At 36.9% G+C, this 18,082-nt stretch overlaps 1 protein-coding gene across 2 annotated transcripts; it reads right to left on the bottom strand.

The window, feature by feature from the left end:
- Positions 1-1,127: 1,127 nt before the first annotated feature.
- On the bottom strand, positions 1,128-13,647 carry LOC140104123 (uncharacterized). Of its 2 annotated transcripts, none has more exons than XM_072127500.1 (16): positions 13,513-13,647; positions 11,813-11,865; positions 10,471-10,530; positions 9,944-10,003; positions 9,745-9,783; positions 8,817-8,876; positions 7,643-7,690; positions 5,659-5,697; positions 4,737-4,757; positions 4,609-4,644; positions 3,766-3,810; positions 3,584-3,622; positions 3,248-3,316; positions 2,617-2,664; positions 1,360-1,448; positions 1,128-1,262 (listed from the first exon to the last, which is right to left on the bottom strand). In XM_072127500.1, the coding sequence occupies exons 1-15, from the start codon at positions 13,562-13,564 to the stop codon at positions 1,401-1,403; spliced, it is 717 nt and encodes a 238-aa protein (XP_071983601.1). In that variant the 5' UTR covers positions 13,565-13,647; the 3' UTR covers positions 1,128-1,262; positions 1,360-1,400. The 2 variants fall into 2 exon arrangements, with proteins under 2 accessions (XP_071983601.1, XP_071983600.1); XM_072127499.1 differs by having other exon boundaries at positions 1,364-1,448.
- Positions 13,648-18,082: the final 4,435 nt, after the last annotated feature.

Below are 18,082 nucleotides of genomic sequence, written 5' to 3'. Positions count from 1 at the left end.
TATCCCTTTAAGTGGGGCTTGATGAGGGAACATACATGCAGACCTATCCATTTAAGTGGGGCTTGAGGAGGGAACATACATGCAGACCTATCCCTTTAAGTGGGGCTTGAGGAGGGAACATGCATACAGACATATCCCTTTAACTGGGGCTGCTTGCTTTTCAAAAGCAACATTCTCCAAGTAGGATCGTAAGCTAAAAATAATTGCCCTGACATTCACCTCCTTCAGCCCGGTGTATGTGAGTGCACGTCTTGCGACACAATTCGGTTTTTAAATTCCGCGGCTTGTCCGAATCATTTGGGTTGTTCGAAGACAACGCCCCCGATTTGTGTTGCACGAAAGCCAGCGCCAATGCACCACAATCCAAACGCGTGCGCCAAAAACCCGGGCCAATTCAGGTACAATCGGCGCAAATCGGAAATATTCGGGTAACACGTCGGGAAAACGCGAATCGGGCCCTTAGTAAATGACCCCCATAGTGGTATAAACCTAGGCTGTGCAATATAAAGATTCCCCAGATCTTTTCCCATTTATTTCCCTTAATCATTGGGATAAATATGGATAAAGGGGTTTTACATTTAATTGAATTCATTTGCCTTATGTAAACATTTCTTCAATTAGATGTTATTAAAAAAATGTTCCTGTGTGAAGATAATTTCTCATAAATGTAGTCATGTTGTCCCTTAGAAACGAGATAGCTTCCTTGGATACGACCACCTCTGCTGGAGAGATTGCACAAAGAAACAAAAGGTTTTTGTATATGAAATGTCCGGGAGTTACTGCATGTCCTACAGCCACCCTGTGGTAATGATTGCAGAACCCATGTGGTCAGGCAGGACTCTATAGCGCATGTCTGGCCACCGCTGCCAAAATGTGAGGTGGTCGTATCTGAGGAAGCCATCTCGTTTCCAAGGGACAACATGACTACATTGATGAGAAATTATCTTCACACAGGAACATTTTTTTTTACTAAAATCCAATTGAAGAAATGTTTACACATGGCAAATGAATTCAATTAAATGTAAATCCCCTGATGGGAAAACCCCTTTAATACCAAGATTTTTCTGTCCCTACTGTGCATTTGTCTTTTTTAGGATCAGAAATAACTGACACATTACATTGTTATGCAGCAAATTTATTTGGTAATCACTCCAGAATATAACAGTGAGGAAAGGTAAGATTATAGATATTAGTTGTGATCGAAACTAATGTAAAGATTTCATTTTATTTCATTGGAGATTGGAGATTTTCTCGCCAGATTCCTGCAAAACCAAACACATAATAATAAAATACTTGGCTAACCACATCCAAATGCATTATGTGTCGTGCCTTAATGACATGTCTAAGGTTTTACTTTACCTACTTTTCTTTTTCATTTTCTTTTAACGTCCTGTTAACCATTAGACACCAGCTCCAAATAAACCTCTTTGTCCACCAAGCAATTTACTCTGGGTTAAAAGAAATAAACAAATATAATTTTGATACTTATAGAAGTAAAAACTATAAACCTAATATAAAATAATTTTATTAACCTTTCTTTTTTATTTAAATAGTATTTCACAGTAACAGTCCCCATGATACAATGAATATTACGTTGCAAGGTCATTATCCACACGATTTTCTAAGATGTGGCTACTAGAGGTTTGTGGTAAATAAGCTCATACTGGGGTGTAATAACATTTTATTATCTCTGGGGGCATGCCTCAGTGTGCTACATAAAAATGGAAAAACATTATTGCAGTTTGGCTATTATGAGCTAATTCACATACAGGCCCATTTACTGAAACTAGTGTCCGTGTAGTGTGCAGGGGGCACCAGACTCATGATTTGTGGTGGCCATACTTAATGAATCCAGCGCCCCCTGCACTGCCTCAACAGAGTGCACCATTTTTTTGGTACACCTTTAACGTGGGGCATGTGACACACTTCTATCAGACTTTGCATGTTAAATGTGGCGCACGGTCTGACTGAGCACCGGAATGCCCCCTTCAGTGCCGAATTTTGTGTTGTGTCAGGTATAGTGGAGCATGCGACACAAAGGGGCTCATTTACTTACCCGGGCCACTCGCAATCCCGCGACGCGTTCTCCGACGCTGATTCGGGTCTGCCGTGATTCACTAAGTTCCGTGCGCCCGATATCCACCAGGTGCCGCTGCTGCACCGAGGTCCGCCGGAGTTCACCTTCTTCTTCCTGGTGCATGTAAGTGCTGATCTTGCGACACAAATTCTTTTTTAAATTCTGCTGTTTTTCCGAATCCGTCGGGTTGTCCCACGGCCACGCCCCCCCCCCTTTTCTGTTGCGTGAAAGCCGGCACTGACGCGCCAAAATCCGATCGCGTGCGCCAAAATCCCATGGCAATTCAGGGCAAATCGGAGACCGTCGGGAAACCTGACAAAAGTGTGAGATTCTGACCCTTCTGACGCTTCTTAAATACATGTGCAGGCTGTTTGCACAGAAAAAAATGTGCAAAGTCAAACAGAAAACTGGCGCAGGCACCTAAGTAAATGGGGCCCATAGTATTACAGGGGTCATATATTTTGAATGGTTATATATAATGGTAGATATATTTAAATGTAAATTACATAAAAAATTATTTTTGAAATACTTTATCTTACCCCAGCACATTTCACACCAACTACAAGATTTTGGACACTTTCACCATTCTGTAAGAAAGGAAAAAATTCTTTATTCATTTTGAATAATCTACGGCATCCCCAATTTTAGTTAGTTTCTATAAATATATATATTAACTGTTATATTTCTGAAATAAAATCTGTAATATCCCAAAAGCTTTTGAAGTCCAAAAAAGAAAGTTTTTTTTTTTTTTTTTTTTTTAAATCAAACATCATTTTCCCCATTATGGTCATTATTTTTTATATCTCAGAAATCTTTATTGAAACAGGTTCAAAAAATAGAGAAAGAAATTCCAGGTTATTGTATTATAAGAATCTAATGCTATCCATGATTGAGGAAATGTAAGGCCCTTTCTGAGACTACAGGTATTAGTGTGACTTTAATTATCCAGTAAGGACAAACATGGATGAAAAAAAATCTGTTTTATTAACATTCATAACACTATCAGCATGCAGACAATGACATTTACCTCCAAGTCATCCAAGGTTTACATTCTAAGACAAGTGATTTCCAACCACACTTAGATCAATGTGCATATAGTTGGCATAAAATTCTTTCAGTGACACATGGAGTATGTAAGATGAAACAGAGACACAGAAAATGTATAGTTACCAGAAGTTTTCTAAGTCCCTCAAGTAAACTTTCATTGACCAAAGTCACAACTGCATCTGAAGAACCTTCCTGAAAAATAACATTACCATATCATTTTCAAATATTTGTTAATATGAGTAACATGAGCATGATCACTGTCAAAACAAATTCATTATTCTGTAAGTTAAAAAGATACAATGGAAAAATCTGCTTTGAAGAACTCTTAAAATGACATTGGCTCTTGACTGTTTTTCATTGGTTGTACATCCATTAATGTCACCAGACACTATTGCAGATCCATTATGGTAAAAAAAGAAACTTTCTTATCTGTATAAAAGGATGAATACTGCATCTTACCGTATTTAATAATGCATTAGGCGCACACTTCATTTGCTCCTTCAAGATAAATAAAGCACAGATTTTAGTAAATGTTTACATCTTAGATATTTGCCGATCTTTTTTGGGTAACTAACTTTATAAAGATTAACACTAGAATATGTAAAGCGCTAAAAACAAACAGGTTTACATGTAAATCTTACCAATGCATCCCTGATAGCCTCCAAATTGGGGTCTTTTTTCTGACTCTATACCAACAAAATACATGTAATAACATGAATCAGAAAATACCTTTCTCTTTACAAGATAGAGATGAATTCTTCGCAATAACACTTTTATTTTGACTGATATTGGCCATTTCTAATCTGTGTGATGTAAAACTGGATTCCATATTTTGTAGACCAGTCTAACCAACTAACCTTATTTAATGCTGTTACCTTATATACTCGAGTATAAGCCTAGTTTTTTTTAGCACAAAAGAATGTGCTAAAAACCCAAACTCGGCTTATACTCGAGTAAAAAAAATATATAGGTTTTACCAGGTTTTTGTGGTAAAATTAGGGGCCTCGGCTTATACTTGGGTCGGCTTATACTCGAGTATATACGGTATATAGGTCAGTTTACAGGTGTGTCCACATTTTTCACAAATTAGAATAAAGACTACAAGTTCCTACTGTACAAAGATAATACATTTTCACGCTAAAATAATCATTGACGCAGCATGTATGATAAACATCAAATTACCAAATCAGGATTTTTTTTCAAAACATGACATTTCCTGACACAATCTTTTGGTTTATCATCTCGAGAACAGGGGCATGTCTGATTATCAAATTGCAGATGAAAAATATCCTTTTTTCAGACTGGAAGAAGAAGAAGCCTTGCCAAAATTACACTTTGCTTCTCAAAGGCACATTTCATCTGTTAAAACTCCACTGCCAATACCAGACTGATGAACACTGTAACCTGTATACTCATAGAATAGTGATGTAGCTAATATTTCAGCAACCAATATGGGAATCATTCAAATACATTTTACTATTTACCTCGCAGACCAGAATCTGTCCTGTGGTTGTTAGGCCCTGAAAGTTATAATGGAGAAACTCAATCAATTATCCTGAATGCTTGTGCTTACATTGGCTATATAAAATGAATGGTGTTGGTAAATCTTTACCTGAACTACATCAGTCAGGCTCTAAAAACAGAGAGAAAAAGTGGATCAGTTGAAAAGTTACCAAGAAAGTTTTCTGTTTTGACCCTCCCATTTCATTACCAAACTCATAACAGTGCTTGTATTTCAATTTTCAATTTAAAAATCCATTTCAGGGCTTGTTATTTGCAGGACAAAGTGTACTCTGTCACGGCCCCCTCAAATATTAGCTGCATACTACCAGAAAGCTGCAAATTTATTTAGTTTTGCAACATGACAAAACAAAAAAACTATACATTAACTTTTTCTGCAAACTGCTATTTTCCCATGTCTGTATATTTGTCAGCTACATTGTAAAATTAACTGATGAGGGTCATCACTGCCCTATTTAAGGATTTGCAGCATCAAATATAATGCACGGTAGGGAGACTGTCAATAGATTTATCTAGCTCAAGTATGAGATAACTGACATTTGCAAAACAAGCCTTCTATTCCCATAATAACATTGTGCTGGTTTTCAAAAAACTAATTTAGCTGTACAGGCATTCCCCCGGGTTACATACGAGATAGGGTCCAGAGGTTTGTTCTTAAGTTGAATTTGTATGTAAGTCGAAACTGTATATTTTATAATTGAAGTTCTAGACAATTGTTTTTCTTTTGTTCCAGTGACAATTGGAGTTTCAAAATTTTTGCTGTAATTGGACCAAGGATTATCAATAAAGCTTCATTACAGACACCTTAATTCTGATCACTGCAGTCTGGGACTATAGTAAAGCATCCAGAGAGCTTTACCAGAGGTCACATGGGGCAGAGGGGTCCGTCTGTAGCTATGGGTTATCTGTAAGTCAGGTGTCCGTAAGTAGGGGACCGCCTGTACTATTACTATACTTTATTACTATACTATAGTAACAAAAGTACTAAAGAGAACAAAAGTATTTATTCTTACCTTGATTATCCCATCCACACATTCAGGTAAACCTTTTATCTGTGAAACAAGCAGAAATACATTTTATGCATGCATAATCATGACATTGGATACCGAGTCTGAAATGCCTATTCAGATGCTTTTCTTTTTTTTTTTTTTTTTTTTGTTTGACTGTATTTTTATTTTGTTTTTCAGTTTTACAGATTATGCATCATTCAAATCACTACATACAGGTGAAAGGTAGCATTTTTAGCAAGGTATCTAGGTTTTAACAAAGTAGATCAACTGACAGAGACTGACAGAGACTTTTAATGGGAAAAAATAGTTGAAAAATTTTCTAAATTAGTGCTATACTTCCACAGCTAAAAACATAATCTGGGAATTTATTAAATCAGAATTTTTATATTATATTATAATTACTGGGGGACATGTATCATTATTTAGAATTTTTTTCACAACTTTTTGGGAGTTTTTGCTAGGGTGTGTGTGCTGGTGTGTGTCTGCTGCAGTGTTCCTAAAGTGTATTTGCAAGATAGGTGTTTTCTTTGATTTGCGTCTTTTTTTTTTTAGCAAATTAGAGACTTTTTAGGTGCCTAATAAATCCCAACATTTTTTTTTAAAACATGCAAATCAGATACAAAGTAAAAAAAAAGACATGCATCACAATGGCAAATTCAAAAAGATACACAGCACTGTTAAAATATGCCAACTTAAGCTAACTTTAAAATGAGGCAACCCCCCCCCCCAATGATACATGTGCTCCATTCACACAAAAACCATTGTTTGTCTTGTTTGTGATACTATAATACATCATTTATTTAGTACAAATTGAGTTCAAAAGGGACCTTTACCCAACCTTTACCTTTTTGCCTCCCCTAATAGGTGTTACTCCTGATCCATAGTTGGAATATTTTTTCCCCCGAAAAATAATTTTTGCTCCCAAAGATGCACTAGTTTTTATTTTCAGAGGATGTCTTTTTTTTCCATGAACAAGAATTTACATTTATTGTTGAACAAAAAAAGAAAGAAAGATAAGAAAGTCTTATGACTCTATTTGCATGTACAATAAACTATGATACATTTATCGAAAAAAAGAGAATTTTTTAATTTAAGGACCATCTTGCCTCCAACTTCTCTAAAATCCTTATAACCCTACAAACTCTGAATTTCCAATCTATTATGTTTAGCACTTTCCTTCAATGACCCCTTCTTGCCCAGGTAGCTGCGCATTTGCTGCTGTCAGTGATTTTATGAATTCTTCACCTATGTCACAACCTCTTGCAGTAAATAATACTACTAATACTAACATATGGCGTGGGGGAGCGGTAGCAATGACTGTCGCTATATCTTATTTTCTGAAGGAAGCCTTATATTTCTAAGCGTGAAAAAATTGCACTAGGTCTTATTCTCAGGGGGTGTGATAAGGTGAAACAGGGTAGTGCCATAAGTTTTGGTAGCTAAATGTGCTGTTAAGGCGATGCTAGGCTGTCTGATATATCCCAATACTACCTATATGACAGTAAGATACCTAATTTTGTGTATTACTGAAACCAGTGGCATAACTTAAAGCTGATGGGTCCCAGTGCAAAGTATGTGTCAGGCCCCCGACTATAATGTATGGTTTATAGTACTAGTCTTCTCATTTTGGAAAGTGAAACCTTACAGGCCCCCTAGGCCTCTTGGCCTCTTGGGCGACCGCACCCTCTGCACCCCCTCAAGTTACACCCCTGACTGAAACTGATGGCAATGATTTCTTAAAAACAGTAGGAGTTAGAGGAAAAAAATTACAACAGAATTAATAGATTGTAGTCTATTAAATGAAGTCATAAGTTGGACTAAAGGTGAAATATTCACATCAAAACAATATTTTACCATGTAATAGTGTTTGTAGAATTTCTCATTAATGCTTAGATTTTAGAAATTATTCTAACACTTGATTCCAATAAACATCAGCAGTGAGGAAAACTATGTGTAAATAAGAAATAAGATAACAAAATCAACTTACTGCTGTGCATGCTCCTTTCAAGATAGAGTCGGTGAGTCTTACACCTTGCTAGAGATATAAAAGGGATGATGAACTTATCACATAATGTCAAGCTGCATGCTGCTGTGAATGAGAATACCCAATTTAAATGCAAGTGTAAGTTTTATTTGACACATTCTTGTTTTTGTTCCATGTATGGTGTTTTCTCAAGGTGCCAAAATAATAACTTTTAATTTAAGGGTTTTTTTAATAGAGTAAACAAGCAAAATTATTTACAAAAAATGTAGTTTTTTTAAATTTGTGGTTAAATAAAATAATTCTGTTCAAAAAGATAACCGTTGACTGCGTATATTACAGTTCCTATCATGTTATTCCCTGGAACAAAGGCCACCATATTCATATATTTATATTTAGCTTGTGTAGTGGCTTAAATTAAGTGCCCTATTCAACACTTTTTATGACAAGGATGATCATTTTTACTGTATATCACTGTTATAAAGGTTTTTTCCCCAGTTTTTGTTATACAGGCAGTCCCCGGGTTACATACAAGATAGGGTCCGGAGGTTTGTTCTTAAGTTGAATTTGTATGTAAGTCGAAACTGTATATTTTATAATTGAAGTTCTAGACATTTTTTTTTCTTTTGTCACAGTGACAATTGGAGTTTCAAAATTTTTGCTGTAATTGGACTAAGGATTATCAATCAGACACCTTAATGCTGATCACTTCAGTCTGGGACTAAAGGAAAGCATCCAGAGAGCTTCACCAGAGATCACAGTGGGCAGAAGGGTCCGTCTGTAACTATGCATTGTCTGTAAGTCAGGTGTCCTTAAGTAGGGGACCGCTTGTAATTCCTTTGGTAAAGTAGATGGTAACAAGTTCTCTTATTGGAAGCTTAGACTTTCTCTCTTCTGTGGGAAAGTACTCTATTGAACAGTTTTTATTAAAATTATTAGGTTCCTTTTTTACCCATGATCACCAGGGGCACTCCAGATATTAGAATTATACTATAACTATTGTGTAAAATGAAAAGTGGAGGCTTGCATCTGTGATTTCTACGATCACTACTTTAGAGAATATTGAAAGGGATTGCCTGTAGTAGGCAGTCATTTCATAGGTATGTATTTAAATATGCAGTATATGTATGTATTTATGTCTATGTATATATTAGAAATGATCATACTATTCATTACTTACTAGTGAAGGTGTCAAAGCATCCAAAATTTCTTGTGCACTTTTTTCAACACCATCTGCATTCTTAAGAAATGAAAGACTTTCATTTGTACATACATTGTAATAAGTTCAGCTTAATAACTAAAATAAATTATATCATGTTCATAAGCTACTTAGGCTCTTTGGTGCACAGGAAATTGTAAGAAATCGGTCTCTCATTTTACACATTTATTCACATAATGCTGAGAGCTATTCTGTTTAGCTGGCTCAGCTACAATAAATACAATTACCATCACGCCCTTATTAATACCAGAGTATCCATGTTTGTGGGGTGGGGGTGGGGGGTTAGGGGCTGTTGTACATTGAAGAGATGCCAGGGGGATTATAAATATCAATGCACCCTGGAAAAGTTGGGTAATCATCTCCCCTTGAGAAGAAAATGGTCCTTTCACAGTAACTCTGACCAAAGTTCCCATTAATAAGTAGTTAATGAGTAGAATCTGTTTCTGAACTTTATCACTTCAATAGCCATGTCCCAATTGAGAATTTTCCTGTTACTTGACCCATCCACTATAGATACTGTGACAAAGCTCCAGTAAAAAGAAAAGAATTAGAAGTTTATCCATCTGATTCTTTCTTAGGGGCTATATGGAAACATTACATGCATTTGTTTTCCTTTAGCTTGTTTTCTTTCCTTAAGCTGAACTCCTTCCTGTGCTCCCTAAATGCTTGTAAGCAGTAGGGATTGAATAGTGCCAGACCCTGCAGACACACATCCCCAACTGGTAACAACCACTGGCTAACGAATCATAAATTTCAAAGGAATCGTATCACGTTAAGTTATAAGAGAAGATGATCTACCATCGTTATTTAAGGTGTACAAAATACATGTCAGGAGAATTAGCAGGTCCTTTTTCATTTAATCAATTTCCTAAAAAAAACAACAACTTACTGTGAACAAGTGATCCAAGTTCACACATTTTAGTTCCCCCTGTAAATGGTTAAAAAAAATTACATTTAATTTTATATGAATTGACTCTTTTTATTGCTACATTGAATGAACAATTACACATTAAAATATAAACAATATAATTTATGATACATGGCTTTTGAATTTTGGAAAACATCCTAAAAAATACAATAATACTTACCTCCATAAATGTTTTAACGGATGAAATTGCGTTTGCTAAAGCTTCTTTGTCGCCTGAAGACTATGGCAATAAAATGAAAACATAAGTTAAGGTTAGTCTGCTATCTTACTTCTAATTACTCATTTTCTCCAATTAGCAATTAGGGTATATAGAAATATCCTGAGACTCAGCTGACAGGGTGAAGGAAAGGGAATGTTTAATATTAACATGACTATTCCCCAGTTATAGAGAAAATACTGGCCTGCATCATCATACATGTGTATGAATGCTCACCTTTTTGGCTAAACAACATCACCCCAGTTGTGGAGGACATGTCACTCCTTTTAGTACAAGGTCCACCATGTTATTCTTAGGTATTTAGTTAAGATGGACTGATAAATTCTAATTTTAAACCATTCTGTTAAAAATAAGTCCATTAGCGTCATCAGGTCTGAGAGTTCTACTGAATAATGCACACAGTTTGCTCTGTAAAATCTGATGAGGAAACCTCTGTGAAATAATATTTATGAACAAATCTAATGAATTACCTGTGCATCCAAAAGCGTGCATAAAAACCTGGTGAATTTTCTTAGCACTTCGCCACCTCTCTAGCAAAAGGCAAAAATATTGAATATTAATAGAATACGTTTAAGCATGTATATAAGCAATACTTTACAGATAATATAGCCTAAGAGATTTTCATGCAATGCCGATGTGAAATATACATTTTGTGAAGGCCCAACATAGTAAATTGAATAAAAGGTTATGTCATATGACACTGAAGATGAAGCTTCTTTCTTTGAAGAGCTTTGTCTGGAGATATATGCTTGTGATATGTGATTTATATATATATATATATATATATATATATATATATATATATATATATGTATGTATATTCTTGTACACTTTGCCAATTCTAAAAGATACCTTGAGGTAATTTAAGACTGGTGAATAGTGCTAAATATTTCCTGCGTAATGCAACAGATTTACTAAGATGTTATGACTGCTTAGTAATTCCGGTGCAGCCCCTGGAGAGAGAATGAAATTTACACCAGGACATGCCTGGCATGGATTTCACCTATAACCTGCACCATTGTACTGTAGCAATAGCTATGGTGGGCCACAGCGGCCCCTTGCTCCCTACCCTTTCGCTTTTGAAAAAGTGGCATGAAGGGTATGAAAAGGGGGAAATTTTTTGGCTGTGTGCTAGGAATTATGACTTTTTGATGCTCTGTACGCTAGAAACACATGAATTGTTTGAATGATTTTTTTTTTTTATTCCTTATAAGCCTGGAATTCGTACAAGGCAAGATTAATTCTCCCCAATGTGTTACAAAGCTTTTAAAGATACTTAACCTGCTCCTGCTCCCAATTACCATGTCTCTCTAGTACTTCAGATCTTTGATACTGGAGGTGCTGGTAGGTCATGTGACCCACTTCAGCCACTCAGTGGCCACCTCAAACCATGGGAAGTCACTTCCTCTCTTTATGTACATGGGTCAGTGGAGGCCAAAGATTTATCAGAAGCGTTTCCCAGGATCTGCTGGCACTTCAAGCCAGCAGAGGGGCGAAGGAAGGAAATACTGACGCAATTTAAGGACCAGGAGCCAGAGCAAGATACTGTAAGTAGGCTTTGTTTCTTTTTGGCATCCCGTTTGCCTTCATGCCATGTGGCTACTGTGGGTTTAATTATTAAAGTGTTGTACCATAACATTTATTTGTTCCAGTTCTGAATTATCCTATATGCAATTTAAAGTTTCTTGCCATGGAGGAAAGCAAGTAATTTGTAGGGTTTTTTTTTTCAAGAAACAGCTAAAAAGACATGATTTTTTCCCTTATTCCACTCATATCACTGTTTAGAGTTATTATATATCAGAGAAAACATACCTTAACACCATCAACCACACAATTGAGAACGTTAGAATCCTCATTGCAGTTTCCTGAAAAAGAGAAAGAAACATTTCTAAAAATTATTTATGACAGTAAAGAAAGTAGGAGGTGTACACAGGCTCCTTACAGTAACCCTTTTTTAATTTGTAGCGTCAGTGCTTTTTTTGATTTTTCTATTTCATCTATTGATTTAAATGACTTTTGTTTTGTTAAATGTCAACTCATTTTGATGCAACAATGTGTATTCATTACTAAATTATCCTTTGTCATTAATGTTACAGGTTAATAAAGTGTGTCCTCTTATTTTTCCTAATCTATGTACTGGAGGTGAATTTCTCAGTGGTAATTTAGTTCTTAACTATAATTCTAATCATATAATCATTTACACACCTACCAACTTATTACCCATACTTTTCAAATGTCAAAATAAAGCAAGTTGAATAGTAGTGAGGTTCTGTCCTAAGAACTTACAATCAATCAGGAAATAGGAGTAGCAAAAAAAGTGCTTGTTTTATGCAATAACCCAGCTTTCCATTATAAAAACAGGGTATAAATGACATGAGCTAGCTAGGAGCTATTTTATAATGTACATGTATGTGCAAGGAGTGTAGGGTGATTGCTTCAGGAAATTGTTTAAAAAGAACTAAATAGAGAATAGCTAAATTAAGAATTGTGATGTGTCTACCTAAAACTGTGTATTTTAGGGTACACTTATAAGGAAAATGTGAACTAATTATGTTTTTACAGTATTATGCCCAGTTAATATTGTCAATGCAGACTATCAAAAATACTTAAAAAAAAGATTAAACATTAGTCTATAGCAAAAGGATTATTTGGGTTGAGTGGTAGACAATGATGAGATAAAGAAAATACTGTAGCAAAGTGCAGCATTGTATAGGTGCAGGGAAGTCAAGAGCGAGTGGCGCACAGCAAGACCGGGTGATGGTTCCAATATATTTTCTTTTTATTTAAATCATAAAAGGTACACGGAAGACACACAACGCGTTTCGGGGATCTGTGGTCCCCTTTTTCAAGTGGATTAGTGATCTGTTAGTTGACGAAGAACAAAAGTATACATACAAAAATATGAATCGGTACAAGGGCCTACTGATTGATGTAATCAATGAAGAAAGGACAGGAGGTAATATGGGTGAGGATAAACCAGTTTAAAAATATATATGGTGTAGATCAGGGTATGATATGAGTGTAACTACATAGAGGGACTATTAGATAAAAAGTTAAAATCCAGATCCCACAGTATATGTGGCCTGATATCAATAGGGCATCCTTGATAAATGAGATATATATAAAAAATATATAAAAAATGTATAAAAACGTATGTCCATACTAATAGATAGGGTAACAGAATAATATAGGAAAAATAGTGCAAAAAGTGCAGCATTGTGTAGAGCTATGTGGGTGAGAGTATTACTCCAAGTGTATATTGTTACGGCAGCCAACACAGTGATAATTACTGGATAGTGAATGCTGAAAATGATCTTTTTGATAAGTAACTTATTGACAAGATTGTATTTTTTAAATAATAGAAATTCTTCAGTCTACGGCATTGGCAGTGAACAAAGCAGAATTTAAAAAAAAAAGACAACATAAATGCTAAGTATAAATTCAGACAAGCTGTCGAGAATGAATGAAATAAAGGACATTTAAATGCAACCTAAAGCAGAAAGGCGTCTTACCATTGCTGAAAAGGCTGAGACCAACCAGCAAAAAGATGGCAATGTACTTCATGGTGTAGATTGGGGAGTTCACCTCAAGCTGTTGATGATAACGGCTTACAGCTCCTCTTTTATACTGTTTTAGTGGGCTGACATCACTTCAGAGACAAGATGAAGACAATAACCCTGTCATGTGCCAAATCTGTGATGTGATGTTCTTTAACATTTACCACTGAATATTATTATTGGCAATACTTAAATTATTACTATAAACAACTTGTGGCAACTTTCCACCTTAACTTGCGTTCAAGGGATTAAAATGTACTAATCCCTAAATTTGTAGACCTTGCTATAGGTGCACAATGAAGACTATCCTTTGACGAAATAAACATAGTACATACCATGTTATTTTATGTTTAAGGTTGAATATTCACTGAAATATACTTTCAAAATTTACATGAAGGAAGTATAGAAATTCTAATCAAAATTTGGATAAAAAAGATCAACTGAGAGAATTCACGCTTTGGTTCCGAGTGGTTGCCCTCTGAAGTAACAAAAAGAGAAAAAATAGACAGGTAAAAGAGACTCAAATAGAAAGGCAACTTTACAATTATCCCTTGGTAATTACCATTATTATTAAATATAATTGCACATCTCTTAACACCTTAAAGGGGTATTCCAACGAAGACAAGTTTCTTATATGTACTTAGGATAACAAAATGACACATTCTCTAATTCACTGTTATTAACAAAAATGCAACATTTCACAGATATAAGTCCAACCTGTCTCCATCAGTCCTATTATACACAGTTTCAGTTGCCCCTAGACACGACCTAGTAACTTCTGACTTAGGGTCAAGCCGCCATCTTGGACTTGCATGTGACAGCGTGGAGCTGAGATTTCTGTGTCTCTCTGCTCTGAGCCTGTAGCCATGCCCCCTGCACGGATTCACTTCCTGCCAGCACATCGTGAAGATAGAGAAGCTGCAAACTACAAACTCCAGGCAGATAAATTATCCGGGGGAAGACACATAGCTCTGAGAACACACATGTAGCAGAGCTGTCAGTGTAATAGGCATCTCATGGATCTCATCATCTCTGATATGTCTTATGTCTCTGTGTCAGTGTGTTAGTACAATGTCAGAAGCCAGATGAAAGCGTGTATACACCTGTACACTGATACTCAAAGCACATTGTCACCCCACAGAACTAGATGGATCAAAAAGTGTCTGCTTAGAGAGTCCCCACCCACACCCTGGAATTTTGCACTGAGCAGCCTAGGGAATGATAGCAGCTAAAACAGCAATAAAACTGAGTAAAATTGTAAAGTAAGGGGTTAAAATGAGCTTTATTGTGTAAACATCACTAGGGGAATGAGATTTGAGAGTTTTCTTTCGTGGGAAAACTTTAAGAACACAGCCTAAAATGGCCTTCAGGACATAAGCCTGTTGTTCAGACCTGACATGTATCATTTTGTTTGATAATAACTTTAGAAGACTTCAACTTATCTGTGTGATTTGAGATTGTTTTTTTTTCATGACACATTGGGTCTTATTTACTAAGGGTCGCATGCTGCACTTTTGACAGGCTCTTTGTCTTTTTCTGGGCTTGTACAGCTTTGACAGGTATTTAACAGGTGTCTGCGCTGGGATTGTGTCGCACATAATCCAGTTTTGGCGCAGCTGCGCTGGCTTCCATGAGACATGTATTGGAGGGCGTGCTGTCGGACAATCTCACTGATTTGGACTGAGCGCGGGATTCAACTTTCAAATTCTGTCACAAGACAATACACTTACATGCCCAGGAAGAAGAAGGTGAACTATGTCGGACCTGATTTTTTTTTATGAAAAAAGGGCAAATGTAGCAAAAAAAATCGGCAATTTCCCTAATTTGAAATGGTTTTCTTTTTAGACGGACAATTTTACGATCCAAATTACTTAACTAAAATTTACCATAGCTCAGCATTATATTGGGATATGGTTTGTAAACTTACATTTTTTCTAGGATGTTAGCAGACTTACAATAGTAACAGCAATTTTTAGGAAAACTTTTAAAACCGTGTTAATGGGCTGACAAAGGCTGTTTAAAAGACTTTGCAATAAGAAACCATCATAAATCGCTCCATACTCAGAAATCCCCCTATCCAGCTTTTCAAAAACACTTTTAGAAAGTTTGTTAACCCTTTCGGTGTTTCACAGAAATTAAAGCAAGATAGAAGTAAAATTTTGAAAAAATTTTTTTTTCAATAATTTATTAATTTACAAGTTTACAATGGGTTGTAGGAAAAAACAAACACCCCAATTTGTTGCACAATTCCTCCGAGCTCAGAATTACCCCACATGTGGGCGTAAATTGCTTTTAGGGCACATGGTAGGGCACAGAACAGAGCGAGCACCATTTGGTTATGCTTACACAGTTTTATGCCACCATCATTCATTTGCAAAGACTCTGGGGAATGGGAACAGTTAAAAACCCCAACTAGTGACCCCATTTTGGAAACATCAACCTTCAAGGCTTCCAGGATATAGCATTAGTGACTTATAGGCCCCATTCCACACTTAAAGTTGCTGAGCTAGCAGAATAATGTAACACCACCATAAGTGAACGTTATTGAAAATGACACCCAGAAAGCAGAAATTATTCATCTAGGGGTATAATGAAAGTTTTTGCAGCTAGTAAAATGAAATCTAGGCAAAATCTATTTGTATATGTTGTGAAGAACACTTATTTCTTCAGTATACATCTAGGGGTATAATGAAATGAAATGTGGTTTTAAATTTTAGGTATAATATCAATTTGTAAATGGCCAACATTGAAAATTCTGGGTATGTGTGTTCAAGATCATATAAAAATAACAAAAATGACAAAATAATAATAAAATTTATATTCTAGGAAAGTATGGTAAAACAGTCTTTGATGTACAAGGCTGGCTTATCTGGGCAAGTGTCGCATTGATAACCCGTATCTTTGAGTGTTGCCTTTTTGTAGCACGCATGGCATTTTTTGTATGGCCATTTTTTCTCTTTCTGTGGGGGGAACTCAGATGGGAAATGTTGTCCCAACACAATTCTGCTGGCGTGATTAGCATAGGATATGTTTGCACCCTCTTCACCCTCTTGGAACAGTATTTGGTATGCCAAGTAGGTTACTTGTTGCCGGGTCTTGTGGTAAATGATAAAGGAATTATACAATGTAGTTTGCACTAAATGCGCTGCAACCTTTTTTTTTTTTTACCAAGTGTGGGACTTCTGAATCGCATTATATGGCTGTAGCATTTGAACTGCTAGATCAACCCCTCCCATGTGTTGGCTGTACTCCTGTATGTAAACTGAGGACTGTGACATTGGTTCCTCTAAAGCAGGGGAAGGGAACCTATGGCTCGGGAGCCAGATATGGCTCTTTTGTTGGCTGCATCTGGACAGATCTTTAATAAATAGTGATGGCTGCTGTGTGTCTCTTAGACTGATCACTGGACACATGTTACCGCTGCCTATGTCCTTTGTATGACCCAGGCATTATCGCCGCCATTGTCTAAGCCTGGGACAAAGAGAAGAGCATGGGAGCAATGAGGAGCTGGCTGCAGGGAGCGCTGGTAAGTGAATATTCTTTTTTTTTTTTTTTTTGCTGTGACTATCTACCGGGGGTCATGTGCTGTGGCTAACGATCTACTTGGGGGCATTTGCTGTGGCTACCTATCTACTGGGAGTATGTTATGTGGCTACCTATCTACTGTGAGTATGTGCTGGGGCTACCTATCTAATGGGGAATGTGCTGTAGCTACCTATCTACTTGGGGGCATGTGCTGTGGCTACCTATATACTGGGAGGGATGTGCTGTGACTACCTATCTCCTGGGAAGCATGTGCTGGGGCTACCTATCTACTGGGGGTATGTCATGTGGCTACCTATCTACTGTGAGTATGTGCTGGGGCTACCTATATACTGGGGGGCATGTACTATGGCTACCGCTACCTATCTACTTGGGGGCATGTGTTGTGGCTACCTATCTATTAGGAGTATGTTCTGTAGCTACAATCTACTGGGAGTACATGCTGTGGCTCCCCATCTACTGGGGGTATGTGCTGGGGCTACCTATCTACTGGGAAGCATGTGCTGTGTCTACCTATATACTGGGGGCATGTACTGTGGCTACCGTTCTACTTGGGGGCATTTGCTGTGGCTACCTATCTACTGGGAGTATATGCTGTGGCTACCCATCTACTGGGAGTGTGTAATGTGGCTACCCATCTACTGTGAGTATGTGCTGGGGCTACATATCTAATGGGAGTATGTGCTATGGCTACCTATATACTAAGTGTGTGTGCTGTGGCTACCTATCTACTTGGGGGCATATGCTGTGATAACCTATATACTGGGGGCCATGTGCTATTGCTACCTATCTACTTAGGGACATGTGCTGTGGCTCCCCATCTACTGGGGGTATGTGCTGGGGCTACCTATATACTGGGAGGGATGTGCTGTGACTACCTATCTCCTGGGAAGCATGTGCTGTGGCTACCTATTTACTTGGGGGCATGTGCTGTAGCTACTGATCCATCGGGGGTATGTGCTGGTACTACCTATTTAATGGG

This window comes from Engystomops pustulosus, chromosome 10 (assembly GCF_040894005.1).
Source record: "Engystomops pustulosus chromosome 10, aEngPut4.maternal, whole genome shotgun sequence".
Classification (NCBI taxonomy): domain Eukaryota; kingdom Metazoa; phylum Chordata; class Amphibia; order Anura; family Leptodactylidae; genus Engystomops; species Engystomops pustulosus.
This window is presented reverse-complemented; position numbering and strand designations above follow the sequence as displayed.

Bases quoted from the DNA above. Each gene is read 5' to 3' on its own strand.
- LOC140104123 (XM_072127500.1), bottom strand. From the start codon at position 13,564: ATGAAGTACATTGCCATCTTTTTGCTGGTTGGTCTCAGCCTTTTCAGC. The intron at 9,784-9,943 runs GTAAGTATTATT...AACCATTTACAG, and splicing joins CCGTTAAAACATTTATGGAG to GGGGAACTAAAATGTGTGAA. The intron at 5,698-7,642 runs GTAAGTTGATTT...CTTGTTTCACAG, and splicing joins TGAAAGGAGCATGCACAGCA to ATAAAAGGTTTACCTGAATG.